Source organism: Prunus avium, chromosome 5 (assembly GCF_965620075.1).
Source record: "Prunus avium chromosome 5, drPruAviu1.hap1.1, whole genome shotgun sequence".
Lineage (NCBI taxonomy): Eukaryota > Viridiplantae > Streptophyta > Magnoliopsida > Rosales > Rosaceae > Prunus > Prunus avium.
In genome coordinates, this window is record NC_142288.1 from 30,376,854 (window position 1) to 30,397,247 (window position 20,394).

General features: G+C 36.3%; 4 protein-coding genes across 9 annotated transcripts; 3 read left to right on the forward strand and 1 right to left on the reverse strand.

The window, feature by feature from the left end:
* Nucleotides 1-2,503: 2,503 nt before the first annotated feature.
* LOC110746203 (type IV inositol polyphosphate 5-phosphatase 9-like) lies at nt 2,504-5,253 on the forward strand. 2 transcript variants are annotated; one of them, XM_088253186.1, is made up of 8 exons: nt 2,504-2,768; nt 2,888-3,039; nt 3,189-3,302; nt 3,473-3,743; nt 3,878-4,062; nt 4,344-4,452; nt 4,585-4,736; nt 4,832-5,253. In XM_088253186.1, the coding sequence occupies exons 1-8, from the start codon at nt 2,724-2,726 to the stop codon at nt 5,070-5,072; spliced, it is 1,269 nt and encodes a 422-aa protein (XP_088109312.1). In that variant the 5' UTR covers nt 2,504-2,723; the 3' UTR covers nt 5,073-5,253. The 2 variants fall into 2 exon arrangements, with proteins under 2 accessions (XP_088109312.1, XP_021802108.1); XM_021946416.2 differs by having other exon boundaries at nt 2,526-2,768; nt 2,902-3,039.
* Nucleotides 5,039-8,320, reverse strand: LOC110746559 (uncharacterized). 2 transcript variants are annotated; one of them, XM_021946793.2, is made up of 9 exons: nt 7,901-8,320; nt 7,724-7,826; nt 7,263-7,342; nt 7,058-7,150; nt 6,821-6,892; nt 6,490-6,566; nt 5,905-5,947; nt 5,741-5,809; nt 5,039-5,390 (listed from the first exon to the last, which is right to left on the reverse strand). In XM_021946793.2, exons 1-9 carry the CDS (start codon nt 7,961-7,963, stop codon nt 5,361-5,363), a joined length of 630 nt encoding a protein of 209 aa, XP_021802485.2. In that variant the 5' UTR covers nt 7,964-8,320; the 3' UTR covers nt 5,039-5,360. The 2 variants fall into 2 exon arrangements, with proteins under 2 accessions (XP_021802485.2, XP_021802479.2); XM_021946787.2 differs by having other exon boundaries at nt 6,821-7,150; nt 7,901-8,315.
* A 246-nt stretch (nt 8,321-8,566) lies between these two features.
* Nucleotides 8,567-15,255, forward strand: LOC110746575 (putative 3,4-dihydroxy-2-butanone kinase). 4 transcript variants are annotated; one of them, XM_021946801.2, is made up of 20 exons: nt 8,568-8,814; nt 9,082-9,155; nt 9,283-9,346; nt 9,452-9,564; nt 9,674-9,721; nt 10,014-10,085; nt 10,165-10,254; nt 10,509-10,682; nt 10,964-11,047; nt 11,414-11,469; nt 12,151-12,281; nt 12,355-12,447; nt 12,672-12,736; nt 13,150-13,293; nt 13,466-13,506; nt 13,915-13,998; nt 14,107-14,180; nt 14,253-14,365; nt 14,448-14,543; nt 14,659-15,255. In XM_021946801.2, exons 1-20 carry the CDS (start codon nt 8,775-8,777, stop codon nt 14,785-14,787), a joined length of 1,785 nt encoding a protein of 594 aa, XP_021802493.2. In that variant the 5' UTR covers nt 8,568-8,774; the 3' UTR covers nt 14,788-15,255. The 4 variants fall into 4 exon arrangements, with proteins under 4 accessions (XP_088109310.1, XP_021802493.2, XP_088109311.1 ...); XM_088253185.1 differs by lacking the exon at nt 8,568-8,814 and adding an exon at nt 8,872-8,987; XM_088253184.1 differs by lacking the exon at nt 13,150-13,293 and having other exon boundaries at nt 8,567-8,814.
* Nucleotides 15,256-16,326: 1,071 nt separating this feature from the next.
* On the forward strand, nt 16,327-18,531 carry LOC110746587 (calmodulin). The gene is made up of 4 exons (XM_021946819.2): nt 16,327-16,520; nt 17,323-17,480; nt 17,995-18,075; nt 18,179-18,531. The coding sequence occupies exons 1-4, from the start codon at nt 16,445-16,447 to the stop codon at nt 18,311-18,313; spliced, it is 450 nt and encodes a 149-aa protein (XP_021802511.1). The 5' UTR covers nt 16,327-16,444; the 3' UTR covers nt 18,314-18,531.
* Nucleotides 18,532-20,394: the final 1,863 nt, after the last annotated feature.

Sequence of the window (20,394 nt, forward strand, 5' to 3'; positions counted from 1 at the left end):
ACACTGCCGCCCAAAAAACAAAAGAAAAGATTGGTTCTTATCTTGGTATCCAACCACTAGATGCGCACTGATTTTTCAGAATCTTAAAAGATTGGTTGTTCTCATCGACGTTTACCAAAAATAAGAAGAAAAAAAAAAACATAAGGCTAGGTGACTAGTCATCATTTACTTTACACCTAGAATGAACCAAAGTGTCAAATGGAGGAAACACCAATAATTGTGTAAATCATGCATAACAGGCAGATTGATTGAGATGGATGAACCTTCACACGGCCTGTTAGACTTTTGAATTAGTCGGTGAGGTGAAAGAAATGGAGGAACTAATATTAGTCTGAAGCTGAACTGAAGCATTGGTTATGTTATGTATGATGCTAAAAGTTGAAAGCGAGCACAACATCAAATCAATAATTAAGCGAGCACAACATGTATCTCATCTCATGTTGCTAAGCATGCGGTAAGAGCAATACCATGCGTGGGACCATGAAAATATTCGTAGCATAAATCACAAGTGCCAAAAGAGTTTTTAAATGGCTTTGACGTTTTCAGCTTAAGGATTAGTTATGCCTATGGTCAATAATTCAAAGTTCATGTTCATTAGTGCCGGTTTTAAAACAATATTTGCCAACGGGGTTTAGCCTAATGGAAAAGGGTCTTCACTTGCAAACAAGGGTCTCAGGTTCGAATCCCCGTGGCTTCTTGGTTGTGTGTATCTTAGTGTGAGAAACCCCCTCCCCCCTTAGACAAGGGTCGCTTGTACTTTAAATTTATAGTTAAATTATTGCATATTAATTCAATACGTTTTGTTCTTTCTTTTTTAGATGGACCTGTCAAGAAATCAAGACTAGTTGCCTTGCTCAATTAGGGAAACAGACAAGATGCTAACTGACATTGAGGTTGAAAGCCATTACAAATAAATAGTAGAATACATGTATTTAATTAATTTTTGTTATGAATTATTGATCAATTCATGGGTTGTTTCCTCTATGATCTATCACTAATCCATCTTTCCAGCATTTGATTATATATAATTAATCAGATTGTCACCATGACAAAAACCAACCAATCCTTTTCTGACAGATGCGATATATAAAAGAACAAATAGTGGTGGGTGGGTTGTGTACTAAATTTATACAACTCCAATTCAACTCGAAAAGGCAAAGAATTGAGTAGTAGCCAGTAGGAGGACCATTCTCAGATTACAAAGGGTATATATATATGGACTTGTTAATTAATTAATTAATACTATACTGAAACTGATTAGCTTGATCAATGACTATTAATTAGCATTAATCATTTGGACTCTTACGACAAACCAGTTTCCTTGGTTCTTTTTGTTTCAAGTGACAGCTCCCATCACTATTTATTCATTACATTAGTAGCTTTTTCGATGAGATTCGTTCAGTCAGTGTATTAAGAAGAAGAAACCTTCACAGAGATGTCTTTCATTTTTTTTATTTTTCCAGATGATTTATTTCGGTAATAAACTAGTCAGATTGTGTAACTTTATGTTGGCTCTTTTTCCGCCCCTCCAATCATTCCTTTTCATATATTCAAAGTCATCGACTAAAATACTCAAGGCCATGAAATTATTATTAGCAGTGTATTTTTATTATGTAGTTGGAGCTAGCTTGACCTAGAATTAATCATGTAAATTTGCAGCAATCAAACAGTCTAATTTCGTCATCAACCACATAGACATAGCTAGCACAGGCCACCAAGATGGTCCTGACTCTTTGAAACAGAGTCTGAATTTAAATTCTCAGCCAAGTTATGCATAAATCCTATTAATTACACGATGCAACAGCTTTTTTGAGTGGGTTAAGCATTATAAGATCAACCTTTTTTCAGTCGTTAATTATGCATGATTCTGATGATACATTTTAATGGGATACCTAATTTTAAATATAAATTCACCCACGCCACACACACACACACATATATATATATATATATATATATATATATATATATATATATATATATATATATATATATATATACTGCGATTCCATTCATATTCAAAGTAAATAACCAACAATTAGACAATGCATATATAATATAGGGAGATTTTCAAATAAGTATTTTATGTTAAGAATTGGTTACATATATACTTTTAATCTTAGCCGTTGGATTGTATTCATTAAATACGTTAGTAGTTTCTTAGATGTAATCCAATGACTGAGATTAGAAATGTATAACCAATTCTTAACTTAAATACTTATTGAATTATATATGTATATATATATATATATATGGTTACGAGAAGTCCATATATAAATATATGTATTAATAATAAATTGCTCTAGTATCAGGCCCAACCATCAACAAACAAACAGAGACACCCAGAAAAAATGAATTAAAAATTGAGCACCCATGCCATGTGCATATAAATATGAGACAAAGAGTGAACACATGTTTTAGGAATTTTTGGGTATTTTTTTTCTCTTGTTATTTTGGCTCATTGAGAGAGTAAACTCAATTAATTAGTTAATCCTGTACCTCCCATAAATGAATTAATCCCCATTAAACTATTGTGTCTGACTTGCATCATCACCTTCGTCACTCACCCCTTATTATTATGTTTCCGTCCAGCCAAAATTGCCAAATGGGATCTTTTTACACTTTTGTTTTTCTTTTCACGGGAGGGTTTGCGGGTCACATTCCCTTTCCACTACTCAGAATCAGTCGTGTAATGGAATTCTTCATCCTAGCTAAGCTTTGCTATGCTATTTAATTCATACAGAACCATCCCCATGCAAGCAAAGCAAGTAAGAAAAACTCTCTCTCTCTCTCTCTCTCTCTCAAGTTAATAATGGCTATCTTTCTAATGAACTGATTATATTAAGATATAGTAAAATGAATACATGTGTGTTCATTATGATTCAAGTTCATTTGGTGTAGATTAATGGGGAGCAACAATTTCATCGCGGATATTAATCCAGATTTCATGGAGATGGAGACCATGATGGAAAGTCGACCAAGTGATAATATCAATATCTCCAAGAAAAATTCCACTGCTCCTCAAAATATATATCATCAGTATGCCCCAACCCATTGAACACAAGCTCACTTAAGCTACCTAGCTAGTTTCTCACTTATTATATATATTTTGAATTGAAAGTTATGTTTGTACGTAGTGTAATATGATGATGTTATATAATTGTTTATCAATGGTTGGATGGATGCAGGATCTTCGCCGGTTCCTGGAATGTTGGAGGTGTTTCACCTCCCGAGGTTTTGGACATACAAGAGTGGCTTAGACCCAATCATATTAACCCTCCTGCTAATATCTACGTTCTTGGGTAATTAAATCATTCCCTCTATATATATGATATATCTCTAGTTAAATATTGTTAGTTTTAATGGTGCATGTCTGCAACAACATGCAAGTGTTCAAGTTTGATTCATATAGATAGATAGATATAGCCGTATGAATCTGATCATTCTGAACGAATTAATTACTCAATCTCAGGTTTCAAGAAATTGTGCCACTGAATGCAGCAAATATTGTTGTAAGATCTGACAACCGCAAGATTTGCGAGAAATGGAATTCATTGATTAGGGCAGCTCTTAATGACCCTGACCCTAAGAATAATATTACACAAGACTTCCGATGCATCATTAGTAAGCAAATGATCGGAATATTCTTATCTGTTTGGGTTAGGAGTGACCTCTGCCAATACATTAGACAGCTCAGTGTCTCATGTGTTGGCTGTGGTTTCATGGGTTGCCTAGGGAACAAGGTATATAATATCCATTGAATATTGGAATATGGAATTTAGAATGAATTAGCTCACTTCATTTATTTTTATTTTCATAATTTAATTTAGTTTATGTTATAATGATGACTTTTTGATACACACGTACATACATGCAGGGTTCGGTGTCAGTTAGATTTTGGCTGCATGAAACAAGCTTTTGTTTTGTGTGTAGTCATCTTGCTTCCGGAGGAAAAGAAGGTGATCAACGAAGCAGAAACGCAAACGCAGCTGAGATTTTATCTCGCACAACCTTTCCTCCCGGGCCCTTCCCTAATTTCACCACTAAAATTCTTGATCACGAGTATGTATATACAAGTTTTGCTTCTTGATTGCTGTTTTCTGCTCTTCCTCAATTTATTTTTTCAAACCTTGGTCTGTTCGACAGAAAAGAGTCGATACAAAAAGTAGTTCCAATCTTTTTCTAAGTTTTAAGAGAGGTTTTTTTTTGGTCATAAGTTTTAAGAGATGTTGATACCCTTGTTCGTGAACTTCTTGTTTGAGAACGCTTTTTGATTGTGGAATATATATATTTGGAGTAATATCATAACTAATTAAGTCACTAAATAATATATGCCTAAGCAGTAGGGTGATCTGGCTTGGAGACTTGAACTATAGAATCTACTTGCCTGACGCCACAACGCAGTATCTTGTAGAGAAGCAAAAGTGGAACCTTTTGTTGGAATATGATCAGGTACTTTACAATATCCGAACGTGTAAAGAGATTCTGTCACTGTGAAACTAGCTGCTATGATCAACGTGTAAAAAGAAAAACATTACCATGTTTTTTTTTAAAATGTTTAATCTCCATCACTATCTTTTAAAGCTAAAGGTGGAGCTCATGGAAGGACATGTATTCGAAGGTTGGCATGAAGGAGTAATAAACTTCGCCCCTAGCTACAAATATTACAAGAATTCGGAACTTTACTTTGGCTGCGATGAGAAGAGAAAACACAATAAAAGGCGTGCTCCAGCATGGTAAGCATCCTGAACTGCTTGAAATTGATAAGGACTGCTACAAATCTTATCCCAGAAACAAGCAGCACACGATGCACTGACTGATGGTTTTGTAGGTGTGATCGAATCATATGGTTCGGGAAGGGACTAAAGCAAAACCAATATGACAGAGGCGAATTGAAGTTGTCGGACCATAGACCTGTCCGGGCGATTTTTATGGCAGAAATTAAGGTCTTAAGAGATCCTACAGGATTTCAAAGCTTTCTGTCAGACAGAATTATTTGCTTGCCAAACCATTTTGAAGAATGTTTCAATGACAAATATTCAAGTAAATGGAGATCAAACTTCCATTATTGAGCATAAACTGCAATTACTATGCTTACAAGAAGATCCAAAATAATATCTACCAAAGAAAGTAGTTTCTTTTTACATAGTACTATTTGCTGCTGATTTTGTACAGCTGAGCCAAAAAAAAATGTATGCTAGTGATTCTGTGAGTTCAAGAGTAATAATACTGCACGTAGTGCTGCAGCTAAAACATTGTAAGTAATGCATTCTCCTGTAACTATATCATCCAGTACCTCAATAGCTCTGCCTTTTTATGACAGCACATAATTACTGAAGAGCGCCCAGTTTACCATCTTGTTAAACCGAGTGAACCAGCTCAAGTGGTTCCTGATATTCAGAATCATAAAATAAAAGGAAAATAAGACAAATGAATGTATGCATATGCGCAACAAAGTACAAAACCTTTAGATACTCTTAAAACAGGATGCTAAATATCTTTGAAAATGCTTGTGACACATAAGTAGACAATTAAGCCACTTTGTTATCAATTGCAAATTTCTATAAATGATTGAACTCTTGTGTTTTTGATAGCCCACTTTCACATGCCAACTTCCTTAAATGACAGTCATGAAATTTGTCCAAAATAAACCAGCTTACTAAAGATATTTAAAACAGTAATATTTTATCTTTGATTTCTGTTATATATTACTGCATTTCTAACAAAAGCAGGATTATACCTCCAAGATAGCTTTAGCCTCATTACTAAATGTTTTGCAAAGAATTTCATAACTCTTCTCAATTCCTATCTGCATAAATAATAAACGTGTTAAAACATTGAAGAAAAGGTGTAGGTCTTCTGTGTAATTCACACATTGTAGGTGCTTTGTTAACAATCCCTCACCAATGGATCAACTCTTGATGGTGATATAGTCGATGTAACATATCTGGTGAAAGAAAAAGAAATCTGATCATTGGATGCACGGGCAATATAATGTATAAAAGAAAAAAAAATCAAGAAATCTAATAAAACAATTAAGCACTGGTGATACTTTAGTATAAATCTGTTGAATAAAGCACCATGATATGCAACTTAAAGAACATTCTTCCTAGGTTGCTCCACAAATGATTGGTAACAGACTTCACCAAGCTCTTAATATTAAACAACCGATATGATTTAAGACTGCACGGCAGAAGAATACTTAAGCAGTACTGGACTTTCAAAATGCAAAACCAGGTAACTATAAAGGCGAAGAACGAATTTCGTCCTTTGATCCCTTCTTGAGTGGGTTAATGTTAAATTCCAGTGATGTGTGAGTGAGCAGAAAGGGGATAATCATTGTTTCCATAGTAACCAAGTAAATATTTTCCATTGAACCTACAAGCTGCATCACTCTAGAAAACTGAAAATCTGACACAACATGGATGAAAAACTCTGTATAATTTTCATCAATAATTAGATGCGGTATATACAAGCATTTTTTTTTACCTCATCTTACATAAATAGAAATTCATAGCTGCGGAGTTTGCTTTTTGAACAGTTAGAACGACAGCACCCATGTGGTTCTACAAAGAAAATGGAAAATGCAAGATTTATTGTCTCGATGCCAGGAAGAACAATTAACATAGAATGTTGATAAGTTGGTTAACAAAAATATTAAGACAATCAAACTGAGGGCAGAAAAAGATAAGATTCCAGTTTTAAAAATGCAAAACCTGAGGAAGTCCTCAGACATTTCTCTTCCATCTAGCATTTCATTTCATTGAGATGTCTATAAAATATAAGTGTAAAATGGGAGAGGGAACAGCAGAGTCAGCACCTTGCAAGCAATTAGCTCAATTAGTTGCATTAGGAACTTCCCCAGACCTTTCCCTTGTACGCGAGGCTCGAGCTGCAATTCATACACATAAAGAACAGGCAATTCTTCCTCTATGACAAAGCGAAAATGTACAAACCCAACTATGGGGCCCCTCTCTTCTACACAACTAGCTGAGGTCTTTTCACATTCAGACGTTGTTAAGAATTCACCTGAACTTGCATTTGAAGTGTTACGTACAAATACATAATGTGCTTCTGGTGCAACCATCTCCCTGCGCTTCACCTTCTCTTCCGCAGGCCACTCAGATCCATACGGCCCCTCCATATTGGCCTGATGATTTCTCAAAACTTGAATGAGTTTTCCCAAAAGAACAAAGAAAGCAAATGAGAACATCCGCATAATTTGGTGGAGTTCAGAAAAAATGTCAGACAACTTCAAATACCTTGAGGAGATTTTGAATGAATTGCTTAACAGGAGAGGAGAGCTTGTCCCCCCTTCCTGATTCCAAGAACGCAGATAGGCCTAACATCCAATGAGCTTACATGAAATTTCATCTTCCACAAAAAACTTTGAGGTATTCTAACTTGCAAAACCAAGCAAGAAAACTGCAATATCCCCAAGAATAATTTCTAGCCATCTACACTTATAAAGTAGCACAAGCTCAACACTTGCATACAAAAATGGACGAACCCGTAATGGAGCTGCTACCAAAAAATGAAAGAGAAAAAACAAGAAATGGCAGCAGGGTTCCGTTTTAAATTCCTACAATTTGCCTCTTTTCCTGCTCGAATGAGCTCACAGTCCAGAGTGGGTTTCCAAGAGAAATTGAAATAGTACTGCAAATAAACAAAATCTTCAAACGAATTGTGGAAAGGTAGCATAGATAATATGAGAGTGAGGTACCGCTTATTTGGTAATGGCGAAAGGCAGGGAAAGCAGAAAGATAGTCCTTTTCGGCAGAAGCTACTTTTATCAGTGCATCCATAGCCTTCCTCTTCTCAATTATCTAAAAATCCAAAATTAAATTGCACCAATAAGAGTTGGAATTGTTTCAGATTACAGGAAAGACATGTGATTTACCTCTTTGCGCTTCGGCTTAGCCTTGTTTTCTCTGTTATTGCGTGAAAGCCCCTTGGATTCCATTGTTGCTCAAAGAATCACTATTCACACACACTCTCTCTCTCTCTCCGTTATAATGGCATTCCTTTTCTTCTATGATAATCGGAAGGACCATCTTTATGAGTTGTATTTTTATAATTTAAAAATAATTTACTTTGTTATTTTGGTGATAATTAAAGTTGAATACTTTGACAAGCAGCCAGAGAGTTATTAGGGACATTTTCCAAACCAAATGTGCTGCTGCTGGGAAGGGAATGGAAACCCTAGGAAAAGTTCATTTGTATAGGATGCGTGGAGAAGGATGTTTCAGTTCCCTGCCCATGATAATGTAAAAGCTTTTATGTTTCTTCAAAAGTTCACTTCTTTTTGCAGAGCTTCTTCATATGGTCCCTCTCCATGGCGTGAATTTGCAAACATGTAGGCTATATTTAATTAATAAATAAATTGTTTTTTTAAATGTAGGCAGAGCCTTCTACTAAGGTTTTTATTTTTTTTGCAAACATATCTGCCAATTACCGTCCTTAATTAGATAATTAGGGAAAGGGCAAAACAAACAAAAGCTTGAGTGGTAGAAAGGGAATTTGCGAGAAAAAGGAAGGATAAAATGATAAAAACGGAGCGAGGAAATTTCTTGCTCAGACAAGCAACCATCAACTCGCACACCCACTCTTTTCTCAAGCAAAAGCTCCCTCTACCGCAGGTGAGAGAGACTTTTCACACACATATATATACAGACACAGAGCCCGACTCCACCAATACCATCTACTCTCTCTCTCTCTCTCTCTCTGGCTCATGCAAACCACTGTTGGCTAGGGTTTAATTGCCTATCATCGCCATGGCTTTTCACGCCAAGAAGCTCATCAACGACCCCAATGGTACGCAATTCGCCTTCCTCACTCTGGCATTTTCTACTCCGATTTTTTTTTTGCCCTTCCTCGTGATTATCCCTCAACTTCGTGTTTGATTTTTCGAGTATGTTGCCGAGTAAAATGAGAGGAAATGTGAAGATAATGAAATTTAGGGGTCACGATACTTCTGTGCACTTTAGGTGGGGGTCAGTTGTAGTAACAAGAGAAATGAAGCTTAACTTTTGCTTAATTTTCACTAAGAGACTTCTGAATTTTTTGTATCCATGGTTGCAGATGTGGTGACTGAGTTCATCGAGGGTCTTGTTGAAACATATCCTGGGCTGCAGTACTTAGATGGTTTCCCTCAGGTCTTTTATCCTGTTGCTTTGTTCCTTTCTTTATTTTACCTCCGCCTTGTGTTTATCCCTCAATGCCATAGCCTTAGGTATGCAAATAACTAATATAATTGTGTCATTTCCTAAATGGGGATTACAGGTGAAGGTTGTGTTGCGTGCTGATGTCTCCGGTGGTACATATGACAAAGTTGCTGTTATATCAGGTTTGTTTGAGTCTCTGCAATTAAAATCTTTTCAATGTAAGAATGAAAATGAAATTTTAAAATGTGTGTGACAGAGAGGATTTTCTTAATAATTTGATGATACAGGTGGTGGAAGTGGGCATGAGCCTGCACATGCTGGATTTGTGGGGGAAGGGATGCTGACAGCAGCTATATGTGGGGATGTTTTTGCCTCACCACCGGTTGATTCAGTTCTAGCAGTATGGTCTCCTGCAATTTATTTCTTTTAATTGGAAGGAAACTACACCTTATCGATCTATGTATGATTGTTACCTTAGGTGACTCTGATCTAATATGATTGAACTTTAGGGCATCCGAGCTGTAACTGGTCCTATGGGTTGCCTTCTGATTGTCAAGGTATAATTTTTACTTTGTGTTAAAATTTGCTTTGTGAGGGTATTCTATGTCCGGTTGGGATGTTAAATGACAGCAATGGCATGTGGTTGGAGCATTCTGAAAACCCATTATTGATAGAAATTTAAAACAATAAATATTAATAGAAATTGGTGGAAAATTGCATCTTCATCCGTATAAAATTCTGGAATTTCTTCTCGGATTCATAAATATTTATGGTGACAAGCAGGGCCAAATTTGGAAATGCGGCTTTTGGTTTTTTTGATGTATGTTGTTGCTGTTTGGTTGTTGACAGAATTATACTGGGGACCGTTTAAATTTTGGTTTAGCTGCAGAGCAAGCAAAATCAGAAGGTTATAAAGTAGAGGTATGCTTTATTTTGTGAATTCTTTCCTTTAGCAAGCACCAGAGGGTATAAACAAAGGGACTGCCCTTTAATGTTGCAGACTGTAATTGTTGGAGATGATTGTGCATTACCCCCACCTCGAGGCATAGCTGGTCGAAGGGGTTTGGCCGGGACCATTCTTATTCATAAGGCTCTCTCTCTCTCTCTCTCTCTCAACTGTTTCCATTTGTAATGTGGTTTATTTAAACTATTTTATTCAACCATTCTTTGTGTTATCTGTCATTTCATGTATGCTTGAAAGCTTATTGTGAAGGATGTTAGAAATAGGGTGTTATGTTCCTGAAGGGTTGGAAACCTTTTCACCCATGTCTTCACATCCTAATTAAAACTCTGGTTTGTAGTATCAATTGTTAATCTTCAAATCTGTGACCCCTTTGTGAGCAGATTTCTGGAGCTGCTGCTGCCGCTGGCCTTTCACTTGCTGATGTTGCCACAGAAGCAAGGCGTGCATCTGAAATGGTTGGAACAATGGGTGTTGCATTATCTGTTTGCACATTGCCTGGTCGGGTTACACCGGACCGTGTGGGTCCAGGAAAGATGGAACTTGGTCTTGGAATTGTAAGTTATTCTCGGCGAGTAACCTGGTCCATAAATCCAAAAGTTATGTGCTTGTTTTCTAATCATGTTAAAACATCAGTCTGTTTCTGGTTTGCATACCGTACGTTGGAATTCATTATATTTGCTCAAATTTGTCAAACCATATCCTGAATTGATTGTTTTTAACCCTATGGGATTTGTATCTGGCTATGATTTACCAGCATACTGTTCATATGGACTGGCACTTCTATTTACTTCTTAAATACTTTGTCAAGCTGACTAAAACTGGATTACTTTTACAGCATGGAGAACCTGGTGCTGCTGTAGCTGACCTTCAACCCGTGGATGTGATAGTTTCTCATGTTTTTAAGCAGATTTTGTCGCCAGTATACCCCCATACTTTTTAATCAGTGCTTATGTCAAATATATTTTCTTTACGTAATAAGAATGGACATTTAATATATATTTCACACCTCAAGTAAGTTAGAGTCCAGTTAAATGTATGGTAAGAATATTGTCTTGTGAAGATAGTCAATAGATTCTTAGGTAGTTGAGTAGGATATACATAAGAAAAATGGGAATGTATAGAATTGATTCAACACTTCATTCCAATTCTAGAGTGCAGTTTTCTTATTATGAACAAAGCGCATTCACAATGCATAGGATGAACTATTTTGTATCTATATATTTTTCCTACAACCCGCTGAATCAAGTTCTAACTTTCTAAAAGATCCAATTTATATTCTTTGCAGGAAACTAACTATGTTCCAATTACTCGAGGTAGTAGAGTTGTGCTTATGGTCAACGGGTACGTTGGGTGTTTTAATTTTTGGATTATATGAGAATTTAATTATATGGGACTTAAAACATTACTGATGCAAGGTGCATCATAATTGATAGAACAAGAATCTGATGATCTGAGAGAAAATAAGCATACTCAGTTGAGTGGATTTAACTTTCCATTTTCTCCTTCCAGAGGTTTGCATGTCAATGGAAATGGAAAGAAAAAAAAAACAATTTGGCATCTCGAGAGGAACTATCCCGAATTCAGATCAATATGTTCCTCTCTCTCTCTCTCTCTCTCTCTCTCTCTCTCTCTCTCTCTCTCTCTCAGAGTTACTGTTCTTGTTTTATGGGAAACTAATCCCTTATAGATACCAGTAAAGATGACTGTTTTGGCTTTTTAACTCTAGATTCGGTGACATGATCCCTTACTAATATTTATATCTAAAGTTGAAAGAGGAAAAATGTTGTGTACAAAATGTCTTTCATGCTATATATTTGCTTCAGAGTTGTTTTTTTTTTTTTACAACGTCATTTAAAGCTAGCGTTGTAAATTTATGAGGAAAGGCAAATGTTGAAGTTTCTTAACTTTCTTTCTTCCTTATCAATTTTCTTACTCTGTTTGTTATTTTCCAATTAAATTCCAATGTCAGTCCAGGCAGAACTCTTATTATGTTACTTTTGTTTTTCTTTTCTTTTATGGCAGGTTAGGTGCAACTCCTGTAATGGAACTGATGATTGCATCCGGTAAAGCAGTTCCTAAGTTGCAGCTGGAACATGGATTGGCTGTTGATAGAGTATATACTGGGTCATTTATGACTTCTCTTGATATGGCAGGTTTGTTCTCTGGCACATCCTGAGAGTGTTAGTTGTATTAAAAATTTACACATTCTTGACACTGTTTCTTCAGGTTTTTCGATTTCTATCATGAAGGCTGATCAAGCTATTTTGCAACGTCTGGATGCTGCAACAAAGGCTCCACATTGGCCTGTTGGTGTTGATGGTATCTGATTATGGTGTTTGAATGTTTCTTATCTACATGTTTATTTTACTTTGTAAATAGTATTTGCTTTCATGAAGGTCTAGTGGCATTGGTGTCATGAATAAGTTATATTTCTATTGTATAAAAATACATACTACACTTCATTATTACCATATATACTTATTAAACATTAAAAATAAGTCAAAATTGGGTATGTTGAACTAAGTGTTTGTCCTTGCTTGCAGGCAATCACCCACCTGCAAAGATTCCTGTTCCGTTGCCTCCATCTCGCTCAACAAAGAGTGATGAGGTATGTTTGTACCTTTGTTTGAACAAATAGGTATGTACAACCGTGTTCTTAGAACACGTCTTCGTCTGTCTACACTTTGACATTTCTGTAAGTTGTCTGGTGGGTGAATAACTTTGTTTTCTGTTTTTACAAGTATATATTGTTCGTTGACATTAGTGTTGGTGTCCAAAATTGTTGAACAGGTTATGGTAGAATAGTAGTTTCATAGCATAATTGGGTGTCTTTTTCAACAACATAAAAATGGCATAATTGGGTGCACTTGTTTGTGTTTTGCACTAAACTATTTCTAGTTTGAGTTGAGCTTCAAAACTGTCCGGAGTGCACTCTGTGGAGAATCATGGATGGCCAATAGTTAATCATTGGATGTGTTTTTTGCGTCTACTAAAAATGTTTGACTCTTTGCTTTCAATTAGTCATTAGGTCGGCCAGCACAACTGAATGCACAAGGCCAGATTCTTGAGGTGGCTATTGAAGCAGCTGCACATGCTGTGAAAAAACTTAGGGACAATTTGAATGAATGGGATAGCAAAGTAGGTGATGGTGACTGTGGGTCAACCGTAAGTCCCCACCTTGATCATTTCTTTCATTTACTTCTTGAATCATAATATGTTGCATGCTAAATCTTGTGCCTGTCCTTGATCTTTTTTGTCTTCCAAATCAAAGAATTGTCACATGCTAAATCTTATGCTTTCTCTGACAAAAAATAAATAATTATGCTTTCTGTTGCAGATGTATAGAGGTGCGGCAGCAGTTTTGGAAGACATGCAAAAGTAGGTTTGATTTTCAGTTTCCTTTTCTTTTTCATTTTTTTATTTTTGGTTCCAGGGGGGATTGGTGGACAAATCTTGTTATGTTTTACTAGAAGAAGAATATGCACATGACTGACTTTTGATGTTGTCTTCATAATGCATTGTTGGAGTAGCGTGCCTGTTATTAGAGAAAACATGATAGGGCAGTGTGGAAAGTTGCATGCCTGGGTTCAATCCTGTGTCATTTCCCTTATTTTCCTAGCCAAAAAAAGAAAATAATGAAAATATGGTATTGCAAATGCTGTTTTGTTGCTGTCAGGTTTCTGAACAGTTTTATCAGCAATATAGAGAATTAATTGTTCATACCCAGTGATTATCATTCCAAACTAATCTTTTATTCATGGTCGTGTCTGTATTGCCGTATTGCAGTTATCCCCTGAATGATGCAACCGAAACAGTGAATGAAATTGGATCATCTGTCAGAAGAGTTATGGGCGGCACAAGCGGGATCCTGTATTCAGCTTCCCCTGTTTCAATAAATTTTGACAGAAATTTTTTCAGTAATGTTTTTTAGCTGCATTTACCCAGACATGCATCTTTACATCTATATTCTTGATACAGATATACCATATTTTGCAAGGCAGCCTATGCACAGTTGAAAGCAAGCACCCAAGGAGTTGTCACATCAAAAAATTGTGAGACAATTCTCCTCATAATGGGATAATTTTTAGACTCTTTCACCTTGACTTAACATTCTCTTGATTCAGGGGCTGAAGCGCTTGAAGCTTCCATTGCTGCTGTCAGTAAATATGGTGGGGCTAGTGCTGGTTACCGGACATTGTTAGATGCCCTTATTCCAGCATCAGCAGTTCTTCAGGAGGTCATCAATAATTATCATTTTCTTCTTCTTCTTTGTTGTCGTGGCCTCATAATTTGGTACTTATATCTGTTTTGAAAAACAGAGGTTAAAGGCTGGTGATGATCCTGCGACTGCTTTTCTTCTCTCATCTGAAGCAGCACTGGAAGGAGCTGAGTCAACGAAGCACATGCAGGCACAGGTGGCATATAAGCTGATTCTCTTTTTGTAAATTTTCCTTTAGAATCCCAATTACAGTTTGCTCCAGTGAAGTCATCCTCCTTGTAAATGGGAATCTGATATCGTGTTCTATGCAGGCTGGCCGATCAAGTTATATATCTGGGGAGATACTTGCCTCGGTCCCAGACCCAGGTGCAATGGCGGCAGCATCGTGGTACAGAGCAGCAGCCTTAGCTGTCAAGTACAAATACCAGACACCTTCATAGAGCAATGCGTTAGAGCTGTTGTTGCATTTCTGCCATTTTTAACTGCAGATACATACATGCATACATACAGACAGCCAACTAATTTTTGTTCATATTTTTGCACCACTAACAATTTGGGCTTTCCGCTTATGCATTTTGTGCGTAATGCTGAGAGAGCGAGTTTCATCCATATGATAATGATACCATGTCTGCCTTGATATCTGTTTAGAAATATGTAAATTTCAAATATTGATATTTGATAGCATTCAGAATCAGAATAATGTGCATCAATATCGATCTAAGCGCGCATGTGGTTGTACGTTCATTTGTAAGCAGCCATTTGTTTCAAACGCTCAACTTGTTTTTTATTTTTTAATGATTTCTCGTGAACCATGCTTACGCAAATTTATAAAGCAACCCGCCCTTTGGCTTGGTTTGAAGTTGTATCAAGCTTTATTTATTTTCAAATAAAATTGTTATTGTCACTCATACTATATGTTTTCCTTTTGCATTAATTTTTCATCTCAACCCTTATACTCGGTCAGACTTGATGTAGCTGGCTCAAATATCAATCAGGAAATATAACGTTTATAAATGATAGAGAATAAGGCACGTGTATCAATTTTATTTAATTAACATTTGTAAAAAGAAAAGAAAAGAGAAAAATGGATGACAAAACAAAGGAATTAGCGTTAGTTAAATTTAAATTAATGGCTAAAAGTCACTTTTGGTCCTTGTAGTTTGGTCTTTCAATCATTTTTTATTTTGTAGTTTCAATTCCGTCAATTTTGACCATATAGTTTCGTATTTGTAACAATTCCTGTCAATTTCTTTGACGGTGCAAGGGGCAATTTCGTCAATCCAAAATTCTTGAGCAAAAAAGCTCATCTGAAACTCCCTAATTTCATATTAGGGCTTGAAATTGGTCATTTGGGTTTAGGGTTCTTCAAAAATTGGGATTAGTGATTGAATTTCGAGTCCTAATATGAAATAGGGAGAATTTTAGACAAGTTTTTACGTTCAAAGGTTTTGGGTTGACGAAATTACCCCTTGCATCGTTAAAAAAATTGACAAGAATACAAACATGTCCTCTAATTGCTATAAATACGAAACTACAATGACAAAATTGACGGAATTAAAACTACATGATCAAAAGTGATTAAAGTGCCAAACTACAATGACCAAAAGTGACTTTTGGCCTTAATTAATTAATGCATCGATAGCGTGTCAAAGAACGAAAGACGCGTCGCTTGCTTGTACCCAGGAGAAAGAAATGACCTTATGATAAGTATCTTACACTTCGTCAACTTTCACCGTAAGAAAAAAGGAGAAGCAGGCCAGACATGGACACGGAATTAGTGGGCCCCTGGATATCCGTGCAGGTACGTAATACAAGCGAAGCGCCTCACATGGCAGGCTGCCTGGCTATACGAAAATAGCAGAGAACACAATGGTTGAATCTCAACCGTTAGATTAGATTCTAACAACAACTAGTATTGACACCAAAAAAACTTTTAAAAAAAAACTAGCAGTAACAAGGATCCAGTTTAAATTGATTTATTCTAAAGAGACTTGAATCTCAGTGTTTGTCCTTATTAGTATAGGCAAAGGGCCATAAGTTTTCATCGGTCAACTAAATCCAAACTCCACATTTCGCCAAAATCAGAACAGAGACCAAATGGCTGAGCAGCTAACCGAGGAGCAGATCGCCGAGTTCAAGGAAGCTTTTTGCCTCTTTGACAAAGATGGCGATGGTATTTCTACCCATTATTATATTTCATGTCTTGATTTCTTGGGTTTATTTACTTTTGTTGGTTATGAATTATGAATTTGATACTGTCTTCTTCCTCTAGCAAAATCAAGTAAAGGATTGCTCTTCGTGACCATTATTTAGTTCTTCTTGCTTCTTTGTTTCCTTTAACGTTGATTTTTTAGGTTCATTAGGTCCCTAAAACATTTGAAGAATATTTACTGAACTGAAGAATAGGATATATTTTTATTTTATCGGGAGAATAGGAGAGAAAATTTTAAATCAATATCCACTTGACTTGGTATTGGATTTCATTGCATATGCGATAAGAAATGCTCTATACAACTAAATTCCAAGGGATACGAAAAAAAAGAAGAAAAAAAGTAGTTAGAAGAGAAGTTCATGAATCAAGTTTTTGAATTACCCCAATCTCTGGACCTAAAATTCTTTTGTGGTTTTCTGTTTTACATTGTAGAATATTCTTTATGGACTTGGCCCTCTTGTCTTGTAAAACCCACGATTTATTTCTAACCTCTTTTGCTACTAGGCTATCAGTTCTACATTCATAGCATAAAACTGGGGTTGGTAATGCATAGGTTTAAGTTGTCAGCGTACAACATATCCTTTTCATCCATTGGGCCGCATGTGCTTGAGATGAGTTCTGGAAATGTTGATGTCTCTGTGTGATAAACATATTATGGGTTCTGTCTTGTTCACTCTGCTGCTACTTCTGATTTGTCAGGCAGAAGACCACATAAGTTTTGCACAAAGAGACTTACTTATAATTCATGTTTGTTTGCACATAGGTTGCATCACTACCAAAGAGTTGGGGACTGTGATGAGATCTCTGGGACAAAATCCCACTGAGGCTGAATTGCAGGACATGATCAACGAAGTTGATGCTGACCAGAATGGCACAATTGATTTCTCCGAGTTTCTGAATTTGATGGCAAGGAAGATGAAGGTATCTACATTATGTATCCATCATAGTGTCATCTTGCTTTCCCCCCTATAATTCTCAGGCTGGTAATCTAGCGTGCTTCATGCTTGGTTCAACTCAACTTTGGTGAATCACATGAAAATGGGGTTCTTGTGGACTCTGATAAATCTTTCATTTAAATGTAATTGCTCTGTTTTAGTTTGATCTTTACGGAAAGCTAATTACAATGTTTGCTAGTGTCACTTATAATTATAACTAATGCATTGCCATGGTAGCAACACTAGGTTTTTTAAATCTTTGGGCAATCATCGGGGTAATATCTCTCGAGTCTTGACTGTGCAGTTTGTAATAATAGGACCTATTGATAATTATAGAATTGAAGACACAGTATCGATATGTTTCCGTTGAACCTTTCCTTCCTTTGTTTATTGGGGCCTCTGCAAATTTTGTTTTACTGTTCTGCCCGTGGTCTGGATATGTGATTGGAATAGTTTAGATGTATTTACTCGCGAAGTTTGTTGAACTAAAACTTCCACAGGATACTGATTCTGAGGAGGAACTCAAAGAAGCTTTCAAGGTCTTTGATAAGGACCAGAATGGCTTTATTTCTGCTGCTGAGGTAAAGATCGTAATTAGCTATTTTTTGGATGATGTAATTAAGATTGGGTGTAGTGGAAACTTATACTGCAAACCGACCTTTTTGCATATTTGAAACCATGCAGCTTCGACATGTAATGGCAAATCTTGGGGAGAAACTGACAGATGAAGAAGTGGATGAAATGATTCGTGAAGCAGATGAAGATGGCGATGGGCAGGTGAACTATGAGGAGTTTGTGAGAATGATGCTTAACAAGTGAATGTAGTTTTTGGATTTTAAACAGGGTAGGGGTGGGGTATTAATTAAACATGCGCGGATTATTATAGAATTAGTAATTTGGACCTGTGTTAACAAGGTGGAATTCTCTTTTATGATGTTGGGTAGAATTTAGCTTTGCTGCTCCTGAGTTTTAAAATGTTATGCTTATTTATGTGGATTTCTCTTTTCTTTGGGGAATTTCTTAATATTTCTTTCTTATTCCCTCTCTGAATTGTTTGTATAATAAGCCAATAAATGCCCAATGGTAAAACAGAGCAAAGAAGGCCCAACAGAAGGGCCCAGTCAGAAAGGGTTACTCGGCCCAAATCTGCAAGGCTTCAGACAAATGGCCTGTACAAAGCCATGCAGAAGAAAACATAAGGCTAAGGCGGTCAATATTTACGGGCCGTTTGATAACCATTTCAATTTTAGTTTTTAATTTTCACTTTTTGTGCTAGAGCGTAGAGGGAAAATTGAAGTGAGAATGAGAGTGAAGATGGGATTGAGAGGGAAGATGAGAGGGGAGGATGCGATGAAGGAGGAATAAAAGTGAAAACAAAAGCTAAAACCTGAAATCTATTTGAAATTGTTTTCACTTTTATTACTCTTTGCTTCCATTCCATCATACTGTCTCATCTTCTCTCAATCTTATATTTACTTCCATTTTCAGTCTCATTTTTCTCTATACTTTAGCACAAAAAATGAAAACTAAAAAATTGAAATGATTATCAAACGGGAATTTTCAGTTTGGGCCGACTTTTTAGTATAGGCCTAGAAATAATATGTAAGCTGGGCGCAGCAAACACAACACAACCTCATATTTTACTTTTTGTATTTTCTTTCTTTTGAGGATAACGATCCAAAACTTGTCTCCTGAGCCAGAGGCCCATTCAACAACTGAACCGAGGGAGAAAGAGATGTCATCGACGGCGAACCATCCGTGTCTGTGGAGATTGCCGCAGTGCGATTACCTACATATCCAAGGTTGTTGAGCACGAAATCAAATTGAGAAAGTCAAGTCGCTTTCATCATTTCAAGAACGGATCCTGCTCCTGCCGAGGGTATTGGTGACAAACAAGTTAATTATGCGCTAGTTGTGAGCCCACTCAATTGTCTATTGTTAGCTATTGCGATATAAGGTTTTATGGGATGGCGAAGAACATTTACAAAAGCAATGGAAATTTGATGTATTGAGATCATCTCAGAGCTGCTTTTTCTCTCTCTCTCTCTCTCTTTTGTGACTATATGGATAGAAGGATATAGGTAGATGAAGAAATTAAATCATAGAAAATTGCGTATGATCCAATGCTTCTCCTCAAGCAATAGCACTATAGCAATAGATTGAAGGAATTAATTAAGCATAATCACTCTTTTTGAAGGACTATGAAGAATGCAATTCGTCACTAGAGGACAGAATATTGCAAGGGTGGACAGACAAGCCATGCCAGCAAAGATGAATTTGATTTGGACTAGACATGAGGTTGGATAATGCATGTCTTCACGATTGGTAACAACTATAGCAAGGGAGAGGTGAGAGAGGTAAGGTATGTTTGTCGGCAAAACTTTTTCTTGTTCCGCGTACATACAAAACAAAAAATTGGAAATGATTATGCTGCCGGTGCCAACTAACTATTACAATAAAATGGATTCTCTCTCATGTCATGCATCAAATTTAATTAACAAAAAAAATTGAACCGATATTCTGATTTGAGATGTCGCGTGGTTCTTTTATTTGTATTTTATTTGTGATTCTGATAACTGATTTTTGAAAAGGGGTATGAATCATGAACAAGTTGAAGAGATGTTTAATTTGATAGGACAAGATATTCATGTAACTTTTTCTAAAGCCTTGAAGCTAGCTAAAAGGGGGAGAGGGCGGGCCACGCCACGCAGAATATATATATATATATATATCTAAGGAAGGAGGTCTTTTAAGTTTTCATTAAAATTAACTCATCATCAGTATTTCCACTGGATAATTTGGAAATGATTAACCAAATGGAAACTATCTCATCAGTAATTACTATATATATATATATATATATATATAGATCTGTGAGATGATTAATTTCAACTTGATAT